Source organism: Centroberyx affinis, unplaced genomic scaffold (genome assembly GCF_046629955.1).
Source record: "Centroberyx affinis isolate AG114_WGS23_722 - 3 ecotype Tasmania unplaced genomic scaffold, CSIRO-AGI_Caff_v1 ptg006613l_1, whole genome shotgun sequence".
Classification (NCBI taxonomy): domain Eukaryota; kingdom Metazoa; phylum Chordata; class Actinopteri; order Beryciformes; family Berycidae; genus Centroberyx; species Centroberyx affinis.
This window is the reverse complement of record NW_027283351.1, coordinates 26272-42500: the sequence shown is the minus strand read 5'-3', so window position 1 is coordinate 42500 and position 16229 is coordinate 26272. Positions and strand designations below refer to the sequence as shown.

General features: G+C 43.1%; 1 protein-coding gene across 1 annotated transcript in view; it reads right to left on the bottom strand.

Annotated features, from left to right (window-relative positions):
* The window catches only part of sugct (succinyl-CoA:glutarate-CoA transferase), a gene marked incomplete at its 3' end in the record, with an annotated part of 44894 nt that extends 28968 nt beyond the window's left edge, over nucleotides 1-15926 (bottom strand). The window contains exons 1-6 of the mRNA XM_071512893.1: nucleotides 15778-15926; nucleotides 14295-14343; nucleotides 13474-13547; nucleotides 13151-13236; nucleotides 11103-11153; nucleotides 10514-10634 (exon numbers count right to left, since the gene is read on the bottom strand). Of these exons, the coding sequence (XP_071368994.1) occupies nucleotides 10514-10634; nucleotides 11103-11153; nucleotides 13151-13236; nucleotides 13474-13547; nucleotides 14295-14343; nucleotides 15778-15910 (514 nt within the window). The remainder of the gene's footprint in view (nucleotides 1-10513; nucleotides 10635-11102; nucleotides 11154-13150; nucleotides 13237-13473; nucleotides 13548-14294; nucleotides 14344-15777) is intronic.
* Nucleotides 15927-16229: the final 303 nt, after the last annotated feature.

The window sequence follows — 16229 nt, the reverse complement described above, 5'->3', positions numbered from 1 at the left end:
TTTTCTTTTGTACTGTACAAATTATGATGACCTAAGAGAGTTACTGTTCCACGAAATCGTTCAAATCGACAAAACCCTGAAATATTCTGCTGTTCAGATGAGCAAAAACTGGAATGGCTTTTTAAGTTTGATGCGTTTAAGTTTGCTAACTTTATCTCCAAAGCCTGCAAAAGAAGGTAAGATAGATTGGTTAATTAATATTTATTTAGATTTTTCAGTAACACATCGTAAGCTTCTGTCAGTGATTTAGGAGTTCTGCCCTACTCACTGATGGTCTGAAGATCTGAAGGTGAAAGATGCTTCAGTTTCTTTATTTTCTTTCTCTGTTGTTTGACAATGTAAACGCTGTACTCTGGTCCTGGCTTGTTTGAATTTATGGTGTCTTGTAAGTACAATTGTATGCACGACACAATAATAAAATTCATTCATTCATTCATAAAAGTCCTTTTAAAGTCTGATTACATTGTACTGATGCAGTTCACTCTCATTGCCTTCTCTCTCTCTCTCTCTCTCTCTCTCTCTCTCTCTCTCACACACACACACACACACACACATTTTGCAGGTCAGCAGAAGTTATTGGAATGAAAAACCCGCCGTGGAGCAGCAAAATGTTGAGCACATATCATCATTCCCTCTCTTTGGTTCAGACTTTATCCAGATTGTCTTCACACCAAAATGATCCGCACCACCGATGACTTTGGGGCGAAACTTTAGAAAAGTTTTTGGTCCGCACCCGAGTCCACATGGCCTGTTCACACCTGTCACAATGATACGAACTTGGCAAAAAGTTCATAAAAGTCTGCTCCAAACCATTCAGGTGTGAAAGCCTCCTCACTCACTTTTCTCAGCCTTTTCTTTCCTGGGATTCAAACCAGCAACCCTCCTGGTCTCCTGTTAGCTGAAGCCTCTCCCTCTCTTCCCTCTGCTCAGAAAATTACCATAAAAAGCCTCAGGGCCTCTCTGACACACACACACACACACACACACACACACACACACAAACACACACACACACGTGTTTACTGCCTTGGCAGCAGGTGCAGCTCTCAGTCCGGATCGTGCCAGTCGGCTGGTTTCTGTCTGACTGATCGGGTCTTGAGGGAAACAGCGGGGAATCAAACTCTCGTCTCTTCCAGGAAAACCACATTCCTGCCGCCGCTCCGACTAAACAACCGGAGGCAGGAACGACTTTCTCTGTGTCACTCTGCTGAGTTCACATCAACACAAAGGATTTCCATGAATGCCGTGCGGCTCTGGAGCTGTTTTCCTCTTTGGTTCTGTAGAGCTGAGGAGACGAAACCTTCAGCAACATGGAGCGCCGACTGAGGTGGGGACTCGAGTCACAAGACTTGGACTCGAGTCGCATGGCCTGGACCTGAGTCACAAGACTTGGACTCGAGTCGCATGACCTGGACCTGAGTCACAAAACTTGGACTCGAGTCGCATGACTTGGACTCGAGTCGCATGACCTGGACCTGAGTCGCATGACTTGGACTCGAGTCGCATGACCTGGACCTGAGTCGCAAGACTTGGACTCGAGTCGCATGACCTGGACCTGAGTCGCAAGACTTGGACTCGAGTCGCATGACCTGGACCTGAGTCGCAAGACTTGGACTCGAGTCGCATGACCTGGACCCGAGTCGCAAGACTTGGACTCGAGTCGCATGACCTGGACCCGAGTCGCAAGACTTGGACTCGAGTCGCATGACCTGGACCCGAGTCGCAAGACTTGGACTCGAGTCGCATGACCTGGACCCGAGTCGCAAGACTTGGACTCGAGTCGCATGACCTGGACCCGAGTCGCAAGACTTGGACTCGAGTCGCATGACCTGGACCCGAGTCGCAAGACTTGGACTCGAGTCGCATGACCTGGACCCGAGTCGCAAGACTTGGACTCGAGTCGCATGACCTGGACCCGAGTCGCAAGACTTGGACTCGAGTCGCATGACCTGGACCCGAGTCACAAAACTTGGACTCGAGTCACAAGACTTGGACCTGAGTCACAATACTTGGACTCGAGTCACATGACTTGGACTCGAGTCACATGACCTGGACTCGTGTCGCATGACCTGGACCTGAGTCACAAAACTTGGACTCGAGTCACATGACTTGGACTCGAGTCACATGACCTGGACTCGAGTCGCATGACTTGGACTCAAGTCACATGACCTGGACCTTGACAGCCAATATTTGGGGGTTTCCGGTGCAGCCAGCGGACATCCGGGCCAAGACTTCCTCTTCCTGCTCCGGTCATCGTTTACAGTCCGATTAGCAACTTGAGACGAGAGAATGGAGTCTGAGCTGAGAGACGAAGTCTACGACCGGATTAAAGTGATACTTTTTGTTTTAGGTCCAGACGACATTTCGGCTAATCTCTATAAACAGATATCTGCATATGAGAGGAAGTCTTGGCCCGGATGTCCGCTGGCTGCACCGGAAACCCCCAAATATTGTCCGTCAGCCCCAGAGTCTAATCGTCTTCAGACCGATAGACGATGGGTTCTGAGATTGATTATAGATCAGTTCTCACCATTCTCCATTTACTTTCTGTCTCCTCCGACTCTGTGGTCACTGATTCAGTGTTTCAACACGGTGTCTACAGTGTTGGGAATAACACGTTACTGTAACTCCACTACTTTTGGCGGTAACTAGTAATGTAACAAATTTGTTTTTCAAATAAAATAACGCAATTACAATTACTGAAATTTAAATTGGCTCGTTACTCGTTACTTTACGTGAAAATAGCGGACAACTTCAGAGGATTGTCCGGTTTATGATCATCCGACCTTACGGTGGCGCTAGCTAAGACTACCGGTCCGGTAACTTAGCCACACAATGGCCGACAGTTCAGGCGCGAGCTTACTGCGATACTGCGATAGCAAATCCATCAACAATATCCTCCTCCTGAGAGCTGGACTCACGTCTCTTCCTCCGGGGGGGACGCTGGGCTTTGGCGGCGGCTGCAGGGGGGCGGAGCCTTTTTGCCGGGCAGGGAGGCGGCGTCCCTCCCCGGACCGTTCCTCCCTGTCGGAGCAGGAGGAGTCGAGGTCGGGGCTGCGGGCGTCTCTGCTCCCTGCCTCCCGCCTGGACCGGCACCAATCAATCAATCAATCAACCTTTATTTAATTCTCGGAAGACACACTGAGGGTTGAGACCCTCTTTTCCAGTGGTGCCGAGATTACAAGTACAGAAAATCACAAACAACACGAAAGAGGAAACCAATCAATAAACAAATAAATAAACAACTAAACAAACAAACAAAAAGACAATTCAAAAAGAGAATCACACAGATATCACTCCACAGTGTATGCTCGCCTAAATGGTCGCTGCATCCTGTCATAACAAATACACAGTGGACTGAGAATTGTATCCTGCGCTATAACGGGAAGATAGGGGAGTGTGTGTGTGTGTGTGTGTGTGTGTGTGTGTGTGTGTGTGTGTGTGTAAATAATGCAAATATAGGCCAACACCACTCAATGCCCTTGAGTATAAGCCTCCCCAATAAGCGAATGATCACGTATCCCCTGCAGATACAATGATAGATAAAATGTGACAGTTGTCTTGTCCCACTGTGCCACAGCAACACTACAATAATATAGCTGTGTGCATTAATAAGAGAACTGAAGCAGACATTTAAAAGTAACACAAAAGTTACTTTCCCTTGTAACTAATTACTTCTATTATGCAGCAATTGGTAAAGTAATTCAATTACTTTTTGAGAGAAGTAACTAGTAAATGTAACTAATTACAAATTTTCAGTAACTAACGTTTCATTTTGTGACCGTCGAATGTCTTTTTTTTAAAGTGGAGCGGTCGTCTTTGTTGGGAAAGAAACCACACAGGTGACAAACAGCTACAATCACATGATCAATGACAACGACATGAGGAAAACAGACAAACAGATCAACAGGGGCTGATAGGGTCGTTGATCAATACCAGTGACTCGTTGATTACTTTACCAGCTGCTGAGATTTCTGGCTTTAAAAACTCACTTTCCAGCCCGTACTCTGTTTTTGGACAAAAACTGCCCACCCACTGCAGTTTCAAGACCCCCCCCCCTCCCCCCTAAACACACACAAACACACACACACACACACACACACACACACACACACAAACAACCACCTACTGATATGTTCAGTGGTGGAGGACGGTGCTGCACGTCAACACATTTCGGCTCTGAAAGCTAAAAATCCTCGTTCTCAAGACAAAGCAGCAGATACCAGATCAGTTTTATTCTCCAGTACTCAGCTTGGTGATGTTGTGTCGGATCTCTGCTCTGATTGGCTGCTTACCGCTCTACAAAATGTGAAAAATTGTGATCTGAAAATGTCACATCATTATTTGTGTCACTTACAGGCCGCCGTAGCCTGCGCCAGAAACTGTCCATGCTGTTGTAATTCCCACTGATGACCAGTAGAGGGCAGTGAACGATACACCGATTACTTTCTGCCTCTTGAAGCTCCTGACTGTTGGTTAAAGCTCCGTCTTCTGTCCAGAGTTTTATTTTGTGTCTTTCTGTCCATTCAAAGCTGTGTGTGTGGTGTCATGAACCAAAAACACTCTCAATCCATTTCTCCACGTTCATTTTCCAGCATCTCTCTGAGCCTTACCAAGAACAGGCCGTTTCTGTCTCCGTGTCTTTAAGGCTCATTAATATTAACGACCCCTCCGTTCCGATCGGCTAATCGTTTCCAGAGTGAAACGTGAGACGCCGCGGCCCGGCGGCTACAGGTAGGGAAAACTCTCCGGTAATAAACGACGACAACCGCTCAACCGCTTTGAAAAAAACTCTTTGTTAGTCTGTTATTTCTTACAAAAATGATAATGAGCGAACCTTTGTGACATCACAAAGTTACGGAAGTCCAAACGGCTCGTTTAGAGGCTCGCTGCACTAATATGGATTGTGTGGATTTAGTTTTGATACTTTCACCATGTTTAGATAGACCATCCAACTCCTTTATCACCACAGAGGAGAGGGAGTCCTGCTGCACACCATGTGGGAATTTAATCAGTAAAACCTCAGTTAGGTTTTGATGGAAGCTCATCTTTGGGTTTTTTGTCAATTCTCTTAATGTATTATTATTTTTTATTATATATAGATATATACAGTATATATACAGTATATACACACATATATACTGTATATACTATATGTGTAGTTTAAAGGCCTGGACAGAGAACACACCAGAAGCTTTTCAGGGCTGACATGCTGCACCAAACCTGCAGTGTTTGTCATGAACTGACTGTAAATACATTAAAACCTGTAATCAATCAATCTGATCGGATCGATTCCTAAAAGAGTAAATACAGCAGCAGCTTACTATGTGCTGGAGAGAGAGTTCATGTATGCAGAGAATTCAGCTGTGAGCCAGGATACACAAGCACAGTGTGTGTGTGTGTGTGTGTGTGTGTGTGTGTGTGTGTGTGTGTGTGTGTGTGTGTGTGAGGGAGAGAGAGTGAGTTTATGGAAGATCAGGGTTTATGGATACCTCAGCCGTGGATTAACTGATCCCTTTCCAGTGTTGAGATAACACACACACACACACACACACACACACACACACACACACACACACACACACACACACACCAATTAACTCTGAAATGAAAAATCAACATGTGCTCCAATCCTTTTTATGTCTGAATTTGTAAATGCAAAGGACACACTTTCTTCTGGGGGAGGGAGTGTGTGTGTGTGTGTGTGTGTGTGTGTGTGTGTGTGTGTGTGTGTGTGAGAGAGAGAGAGAGAGAGAGAGAGAGAGAGACATAAAACATAAGAGAGTGCTGCATGTGTGTTTGTGAGTGTGTGTTCGAAAGAGAGAGAGAGAGAGGAAGTGAGAGTGACAAAGCGAGCTCTAACTAAACACACATGTTCCCAGTAACTCTCTCTCACACACACACACACACACACACACACACACACACACACACACACACACACACACACACACACACACACACACACACACACACACACACACACACACACACACGGAACAAAGGTTCTACACCATTAAAACGGGTCAAATTTGAAGTGGTATTCCTTGTTTTTTATATTTTTATCTCGTCTCCATCTTTGTTGCTCCGCCTCATTGCTGTCACCTGTCAATCAAACAGTGTGTGGGCGGGGCTTGGGCCTCCTGGCGCTGCAGTGTGAGTTCCTGCAGGTGGCGCTCTTCAACTTCTCCTGTAAGGTCTGACTGGTTTTGGGGGTTTTCAGGATTCCCACTGGCCTGGAAGAGAATCCTTGGAAGTTTGTGGATTTGAGAAAAAATAGTTGATCTAATTAATCTATTCAGTTTATCTTCTGATCTTCGAGAATTGATCTGTTCACAATTCTTTGATTTTTTTTCCTACGCACCGTTCACCATTAAACGTGCGCAAAAGCCTTATTTTCTTTTCTTTTTCTTTCTTTTCTTTTTGTCCAAAATCACTGTGAAACTCCTCTGTTTGCCTGAAGCTGTTTTCATGATGTCGTCGTCGTTGTTTCGGGGCTTTTTGAAGATTTGGATTCTTTCCGGATCGCCTAAATCAGCGGTTCTCAACGTGGGGTCCGGGGACCACCAGGGGTCCTTGAGGCATACTTGCCAACCCTCCCCATTTTCCCGGGAGACTTTTCCCGCCCTCTCCCGGTTTCCTCCCGGAGTCACAATTCTCCCGTATTTCTCCCGATTTATGACAATTTTTTCACACCTTTTTTCCCTTTTCGTTATCACAACCTGTTTCTGGCACTGTACAGCGTGTCTAAACCCTACGACTCTAAAATTCTGTTTCCACCCGGACAACAATACAGCGACACCAAATGTAAGTTCACACCAGAGGGGCGAATTATTCTGTATTCTGTCCTGAGATTCTTAAAATTAAAAGTATTTAACATAAAAATGCTGTTGCAGTGTACTTATTATTTTGTTATTTTCATTCTTTAAAAGTCACCAGAATGCAGGAAACAAAGTCTCTGAAACTCTAATTTTTCTTGGGGAGGACCAGACCCCCGACTTTGGAAATCCTCCCTATTTTTGAGGTCTCAAGTTTGGCAAGTGTCCCCTGAGGGCCTCCCAGGGGGTCCCCAACAAACTGATGAAGTGTTAAACTTCATTATTTCATTTACAAGAACAATTATAGAATGTAGGAGACTGAGTATTTTGGTCATAGTTTCTCTGTTATCTCTCTCCCTACAATACAGACAGTCATGGAGTTCTGGACAAAATCATATCTGACAATAAAAATATTCTCAGATTTGGGTCCGAGGGACAAAATCGCATCAAATGGGGGTCCGTGGCCCTAACGTGGACTAGATTAGGGCTCCTTGATATGGAAACGGTTGAGAACCACTGGCCTAAACGACTGGGAGGTTTTCTGTGGATCCGGTTTGCCGGCTGTTCTGTTCTTAAAATCCCCAAAAATCGCCGAACTTCTCCTTTAAATCCCCAGAGACGAGCCGCTGTAACTGAAACCGGCACCAAATCACTAAATCCGGTTCCTGATCCATTTAACAAACTTTTCCTCGGCAGCTCCAGCGGGTTTTTTTTTTCCTCTTCTCCTCCTCCTGTGACTCGGTACAAATCGCCCAGGCTTCACATTCTGGGATCGGGACGAGGATCCGGAAGCTTCCTGCTCCGGTTCAGTCGGCTCAGGACGAAGCCACGCTGTAAATCTGCATCCAGCTGCTCAGCCTTAATGAGGCCTCCTGGGTAATGTAGTTTTTTTTCCCTAATGGATGGGAGGATGAGGAGGAGGAGGGAGGGGAAGGGAGGGGGGCGAAAAACGTGGGAGTGATACAGCTGGGGGAGAGAGAGAGAGAGAGAGTGAAAGAAAAGATGAAATGAGAAAGAAAAATGGGGAGAGAAGGGAGAAAGAGACAGAGAAGTAGAAGGAGAGAGAGAGAGAGACAGGAGGGAGAGACAGGTAGAGAGAGAAAGACAGAAAGGGGGGGAGGGAAAGACAGACAGAGAGAGAGAGAGACACAGATGGGAAGAGAGCGAGGAAGAGAGAGCGAGGAAGAGAGAAAGGGGGAGAGAGAGAGACAGACAGAGAGAGGGAGAGACAGGCAGAGAGAGACAGACGGGAGAGGAAGTGAGAGACAGACAGTGAGACAGGCGGAGCGAGGAAGGGAAAGAGACAGGGAGGAGGGAGAGAGAGAGAGATGGGAAGAGGGAGTGAGAGCGAAAGAGAGAAAGATTTACAGGTAGAGAGAGAAAGACAGATACGGGGGGGAGACAAAAAGAAAGAGACAGAGAGAGAGAGAGTGGTAGAGAGAGAGAGAGGTAGAGAGAGAGAGAGAGAGTGGTGTAGAGACAGAGAGAGAGAGTGGTAGAGAGAGAGAGAGAGAGGTAGAGAGAGAGAGAGTGGTGTAGAGAGAGAGAGAAAGAGGTAGAGAGAGAGAGAGAGTGGTAGAGAGAGAGATAGAAACAGTGGTGTAGAGAGAGAGAGAGAGAGAGAACAGTGTAGAGAGAGGTATAAAGAGAGAGAGAGAGAGAGAGGGAGAGAGAGAGAGAGAGAGAGAGAGAGAGAGAGAGAGAGAGAGAGAGAGAGAGAGAGAGAGAGGGGTAGAGAGAGGTAGAGTGTGACTGGCAGTAGTGCTGCAGGGTTTTGGGGTTTTGATCCTGCTGATCTGGAGGAAATTCAGTGTTTCTGCTCCAAACAGAAACACAGAAACAGCAGATCATCTCCTCCACACCCAACATGAATAAATAAGTTGTATAAAGCTGTTAAGTGTCAGTGTGTATTGTGTGTTAGTAAGTGTGTGTGTGTGTGTGTGTGTGTGTGTGTGTGTGTGTGTGTGTGTGTGTGTGTGTGTGTGTGTGTGTGTGTGTGTGGGGAAACTTCAGAGTCAGCTGTTTGAAGTGGAAGATGAAATAAACCTTCAGACAGTTTCAATCCGCCTCAGAGACTCTGGTTTACTGTGGAGTCTGGCTCCACCTGGTGGCCGAGCTGGAGAACTGCAGGCTGCTGCCGCAACGGGACGGAGAACCTTCTGTGGTTCTCTGCAGCACCGGTTCTCCTGTTTTTAGATCATGACTCCTTAAAATGAAGCAATGCCTCCTCCCAGCCCCCCATCAGAGTCCCAAGTCAGTCTGAAGTCTTGAGGCACAAGTCTCAAATCAAGTCTCAAGTCTAAATGTAGAACAGCAAGTCAAGTCAGAACAAATCAAGAGTCCAGTATCAATTTAATATCTTAAAGAAAACTAAATATCTAGGACTTTTCAATGCAATATGGTTTTAATAGGATAAAAACTTGGTGAGAGCATCATGAGTTTGATTTCTATAATCAGTTTCAACTTCAATAAATTCAATCATTCCATACAAATTCAGAAAACAGAATTTAAATTCAGTCGTCTGCTGGAACAAATCTCATCACTTTCAATCTGAGTCATTTACACAAACACAAGATCTCAAGTCAAGACTTTAGAAACCTTTTCAAGTCATCAGAGTACAAGTCAGAGTCAAGTCCCAAGTCACCAGAACCCAAGTCAAGTCCAGTCTCAAGTCTTCTCTTCATGCAGCAAGTCCAGTCTGAAGCTATTAAAACTGAGACTCGAGTCCAAGTCATGTGACTCGAGTCCCCACCTCTGCATATCATCATCTTTCAGAATATATATAATGACATCTGACAATATCTGCCATCCGCTACACATTAACCAGGCAGTACAGCAACTTTCCCATTTTGTGCTTGTATTACGGACCGAGTCACCCCAAGCCACAAAGTGACCAAATTTGCCGAAAAGCAACTTGTTTGTCTCCCTGATTAAATACACACTGATGAGTTTCAGCTTGCAAATGAAACCTTCCACCTGAGCAATTTTCTGTTAATTATTATTATTACTTTAGGAAATTATTTTACCTTGTATTGTTGATTTGTGCAGATCTTTGCTTTTATTGATGTGTTTGTTTCTTCAGTTTCTCTACAGGTGCTTTTAGGAACCTTGCTGTATGTTTTTTTATTTACCAACATCTTTGTGTGTTTTTTCTATGTCAAAGTTAATCTTGAATCTCGAATCTTGTACTTATGGACTTATGGACAGCTGTTCATGTATTGTTTAAATATGTAATAATGTATTTACTGCCCGGTCTGAGCCTGGGCCGTACACAGCGATAAAGCAGAGATAAAACATAATACAATCATGACAATGGAAACCAGCAGAGTTTATGAGGCAGGACAGAGATTGAGCGTGAAGATAGGAATAAACCCTCCTCAGTCTGTGCTTCAGCTGTGTGTGTGTGTGTGTGTGTGTGTGTGTGTGTGTGTGTGTGTGTGTGTGTGTGTGTGTGTGAGCGGCCGGTGTGCTGTGGATCTGCTGTGTTAGACTGCGGTGGAAACTGTCACTGATTCCTGAGCAGATCTTGATTACAGAGCAGGAGGAGAGTTACAGCTTCCTCTGCTCTCACATCACACTGAGCTCACACTGAGAGATATTCAGGGGGGTAAAACCCACAGCTGGATGCAACGAGCTCCCAACCCTCATGGGGTTAGAACAAAAAATGACTCTTAGCTGTTGTGTTAGTCCTGTACCTGATATGGAGCAGTAGACGAGCCGGGGGTTTGTTCTGCTCAGTTCCTCGTATCCCAAACCCATCTGATGCAGTTTCCCTGGAAGGTAGTTCTCCACCAGCACATCACACACTGCTGCCAGCTGGGACACACACACACACACACACACACACACACACACACACACACACACACACACACACACACACGCAAAGAGTAGATAGACATCACTCACTGCTGCACTAAGCAATACAGCAATCACTAATGAGACTCTTGACCATCACAGTTTCACAAGCTCTCCATCCAAATTATATTTTTGTCACTTTGTAATGACATTTTTAAATTGTTGTTTACATTCTAGCGGCCAATGGCATCGCTGGAAAGATTTGAGTCTCAGAAATAAACAGAATTCTGCTCAGTCAGACTTTGTTGTCACCGAACTTTTATTTATTACATCATATATCCTGATTGTATTGATCCTGAACCTCAGATCACGTATCGAATCGTATCGTGAGAGAAGCAGATCGTCCGTCCACAGTTCCTGGTGTATCTGACCAAATGTGTGTGTCTTTGGGAGTGTGTGATATTAAAAATCAGGATGCTCCTTTACCTCCGTGATGACCTGCACTCCTCTGGGCTGCTTCAGGTCCACAGCAATACTCTGCAACCACACAGAACATCAGAAAAACATTACAAAGCATTACAAAAACATTACAAAAACACTACAAAACACCACAAAAACACCACAAAAATATTACAAAACATTACAAAACCTTACAAAACATTACAAAAACACTACAAAACACCACAAAAACACCACAAAAATATTACAAAACATTACAAAACATTACAAAACATTAAAAAAAAACATTGCAAAACACGACAAAAACATCACAAAAATATTACAAAAACATCACAAAACATCAAAGACATTACAAAACAAGATAAAAAGAACATTACAAAAACATTACAAAACATCTGAAAAAACATCACAAAAAAAATTACAAAACATCCCAAAAACACTACAAAACATGACAAAAACATTACAAAAACATAACAAAAAACATCACAGAAACATAAAACATTACAAAACATCGCTATGAACATTCAAAAACATCACAAAAACATTCAAAAACATTGAAAAAACATTACAAAACATCACAAAAAGCATTACAAAACATCACAAAAAACATTACAAAACATCACAAAAACATCACAAATTACAAAACATCACAAAAAACATTACAAAACATTACAAAACATGACAAAACATTACATTGTCAGGCAATCATACAACTTCCAAATACAGGATCTAATACACAGAAACTATATATATGTATATACTGTATATAACAATATTTAGGCCTCTATGAAAATAAATCTATAAGAAAATAAAGTACATGTGATGCTCTACTCATAAATATAAAATAGATATACCAGAAACACACATAAATATGAAATTCAAAAATATAAATAAAGACAACATCAAGGTCTAAGATATGAAAATTGTTGGACAGTAAATACATATAATATACTTGTTTTGTTTGTTTGTTGTTTCAGGGAATCAGGGTGAAGTTTAATTTCAGAGCTCCTGCACAGTTTTTACAAAATCCCAGACTTTTTCCAGAACTGAATTTGTTGATATAAAGATTCTGGCTGGTGTTCAGTCTGACTGTCGTCTTGCTGCCATTTCACTCTACAGATAATATCTAAGGGCTAAAACAGAGCTGAACAATTAATTGAAAGAAAATTGAAATCGCAATATGAACTTCTGCAATTTCCAAATCTCAGAGTCTGCGGTTAATTTCTTCAGAGAGAGTTTGGTCCAAACTGGATTTGTGAACAAGGAGTTTAAGAATCAAAACCTTCATCAGACTCAAACTCAGTAAATCTGCTCACTCAAATCATTTTTTTTTTTTTTTTTAACAAAATCACTTTTCTTTAAACAATTTTAAGTAATAAAAAATTAATGACAAGAAAAAAACAATTGCAATATTCTGTCAATCGCAATAAAAAAAATTGTCAATATCTTTCAGCCGTAAACAACTAACGGTATCTGTATGTTTCATATTTTTCCCCATACTTTCCATATTTTGTTTTGCAATTTCCAGACTTTTCAAGACCTGGAAATTACAAAAATTATTTTACCATACATTTCCAGACCTGCAGGAGCCTTGTCATTTCCAGTAATAACTTTAAAGCAGCGTAAAGATTTTTCTTAAAATAGAACCTTTATTAAAACCTTTAAAATAAAAGCTTTATAGTTGATGACATGATATTACATCGAATGTAGTTTCCTGGTGTTTGTCTGATGATTTTATTGTAAGAAAAGTTCATTTAGGTTTCTAATGGGTTTCTGATCTGCTCGTGAGGCTTCAGTTAAACATCTGATTTACATTAGAAACTCTACTGAGACTCTACTGAGTTCCATCCAAGCTCATAATAAAACACTGTGGTGTGAAATATGACCTGAGAAATCATTACAGTATTCATCCACACAAGAGTTATGTGTTAGTGTGAGGAGACGAGACAATATAGGACCTACAGACACTGCACACACACACACACACACACACACACACACACACACACACACACACACACACACACACACACACACACACACACACACACACACACACACACACACACACAAACCTTCTTGTTTCGGTTGACACTGAGGAAGTAGGCGCTCTCTGTGCCAACGAATGGAGGACCCCACGCTCTGGTGTCATCACCTGAACCTGTTGAACACACACACACACACACACACACACACACACACACACACACACACACACACACACATCATCATCATTTCATTTTTCTCACAAATCCTGGAACTACAAAAAAAACCTCTCTGTTCCTTAATACATGATATGTTTTAAAATAGGAGAAAGAAAGAAAGAAAGAAAGAAAGAAAGAAAGAAAGAAAGAAAGAAAGAAAGAAAGAAAGAAAGAAAGAAAGGAGAGACTCTTGCCTGGTCTCTCCACCTTGATGACCTCGGCTCCCAGGTCTGACAGGATCATGGTGGCAAAGGGACCAGCGAGCACTCTGCAGAGGAGACACACCTGTAAACCATCAGAGTCCGATAGAGTCCGATAGAGTCCGATAGAGTCCGACAGAGTCCGACAGAGTCCTACAGAGTCTGACAGAGTCCGACAGAGTCCTACAGAGTCTGACAGAGTCCGATAGAGTCTGATAGAGTCCGACAGAGTCCGATAGAGTCCGAAAGAGCCCGATAGAGTCCGATAGAGTCCGACAGAGCCCGATAGAGTCCGATAGAGTCTGACAGAGTGTGATAGAGCCTGACAGAGTCCGATAGAGTCCGATAGAGTCTGACAGAGTGTGATAGAGCCTGACAGAGTCCGAAAGAGTCTGATAGAGTCTGATAGAGTCCGATAGAGTCCGATAGAGTCCGACAGAGTCTGACAGAGTCCGATAGAGTCTGATAGAGTCCGACAGAGTCCGATAGAGTCCGAAAGAGCCCGATAGAGTCCGATAGAGTCCAACAGAGCCCGATAGAGTCCGATAGAGTCTGACAGAGTCTGACAGAGTGTGATAGAGCCTGACAGAGTCCGATAGAGTCCGATAGAGTCTGACAGAGTCTGACAGAGTGTGATAGAGCCTGACAGAGTCCGAAAGAGTCTGATAGAGTCTGACAGAGTCTGACAGAGTGTGATAGAGCCTGACAGAGTCCGAAAGAGTCCGATAGAGTCTGATAGAGTCTGATAGAGTCCGACAGAGTCTGACAGAGTCTGATAGAGTCTGATAGATATCCCTAACTGTTGAGCTTCCTACCTGGTCAGGTCCAGCACTCTGACGCCCTCTAGAGGCCGGAGGTTTCCTCCTGTCCAACAGATGGAAGAGGTTCATCAGATGAACGTTGAGATGAATAAAACAACATCCTGTCTAACAATCTAACATCACTGTAACTCCTCGTTCACAACTGTCCATTCATTCCTATGGGACAGTTGAGACGAAGCGGCAGCCCAGCGCCCCCTGCTGGCAGCAGAGTGACAGACTGTCAGTTCGCTGCGTCGCTCCAGACACACAGAGAATAATCCTCACATCACCTTCAATATACAAGTGTAACATTTGTCAGCTTTAAGATTAAATTCATGTTAGACAGGTCAACAGGGAGCAGAGGGATGAGCAGGTGGGACTCGAACCTGAGAGGTTACAGTTAGAGAGAGAAGGATCTGACTGAGCCAACAGGGACAAGAAAGAAAGGAAAGAATAATTAAACATGCGAGTACAGAAAAAACAAAATCATATAAATAAACATGGAATGAATATGAAGTGAAACTGGATATATGGCTTCTCATTATATACTGCGTTTTCATTTCCTGCGACAACAAACAATAAAAGACACTCAATCAAACCAAAAAAAATGAAAAATGCCACCATATGGAAAACAAACATCCAGTTAGAAATGACCAGTCTGACACTGGGGAAACACAAAACTATAAAATAACATTAAAAAATGAAAACTAAAACAACATCAAACTGACATCCTACAGGTGCAACATGACATTAAAGGTGCAAATAAAAACATCTGACTGGAAGTTCTGTTTTTTTTATTCTGGTTCCATCAGGATTCTTGTCTTGAAAATAAAAGGAACAAAATCTGAACGTGAAAGTTCCTATTTAATTTAATTTAATTTAATAGAAATGTGATCTATTCTAGAAAGTTCTGCACTTTCAGTACTCAGAAATACAGAAGTACTGCTTCCAAAAGTATCTTGATACAAAATATCTTTTGAACTCCAGCCAAAATTACAAAATACACAAACGTAATTACACGGTCCACATTTTTTTAGTTGGTGCATTAATATTTAACTGAACTGTTACGTGGTCAGATGTGGATATTTACATATTCATTCCGATTTAAATGAACTGGGTTTAATCGATGTATTTTGCAACGGTTTCCAACGGGAATCAGCCAATCAGAAGTGCGGACCGGAACTATCCGTTTTCTAGTTCTGAACTGTCGTCACTGCGGCTAACTTGACAGGTCTGGATTAGACTTTGACCACTAACAGCTAATTCAGCTCTTCTCTGACAAGATAAGAAGTTTATTGAGCCAGTTAATGAGGGAAAGTGTGATTCCTATAACACCGACAGACACATATTAATGTTTTGGACGCGTCAGGTCAACATAACTGTAGTATTTCATCATGTGAGGAGCTCGTTGTTGTCCGTTTCATCAGGTAACGTTAGTAACCGAAGTGACAGTGGAAGCTAACCGGACAGCTAAAGTTAGCCAGCACCGACTAAATACCTGTGTGTGCGCATGACAGCCACCGTCTGCCACCGGGACATCTAACCGGCGGTGTCCGGTGTAGGAATGTAGTGAAACCACCGGGCCAGAGAGCAGAGAAACCGCTTTTCAACACGCTGAACGACGCCGACATCTTGACAGCAACAAGCGTCAAGTTTGCCGGGATGAGGACAAGACTTCCTGTCAATGTTTTTCAAAATAAAAGTATTCAGGATTAATGTAAAATTCGTGGTCTGAGAATGGCAAGTCGCGGCACTTTTGACAGTAATCTACTTAAAAGACAGGTGTTGTCACATCAGAGGAGTATTTCAGGACCAAAGTTCCATTTAGGTGGAGCTACGACTAATAATTTATCACACTGACCAGTAACATCTTGTCAGACATCAGTCACTGCTGCACTTTGTCCCCACAAATTTACTCTCTATATGCAGTTTCCAATGTTTTGGTTGCAA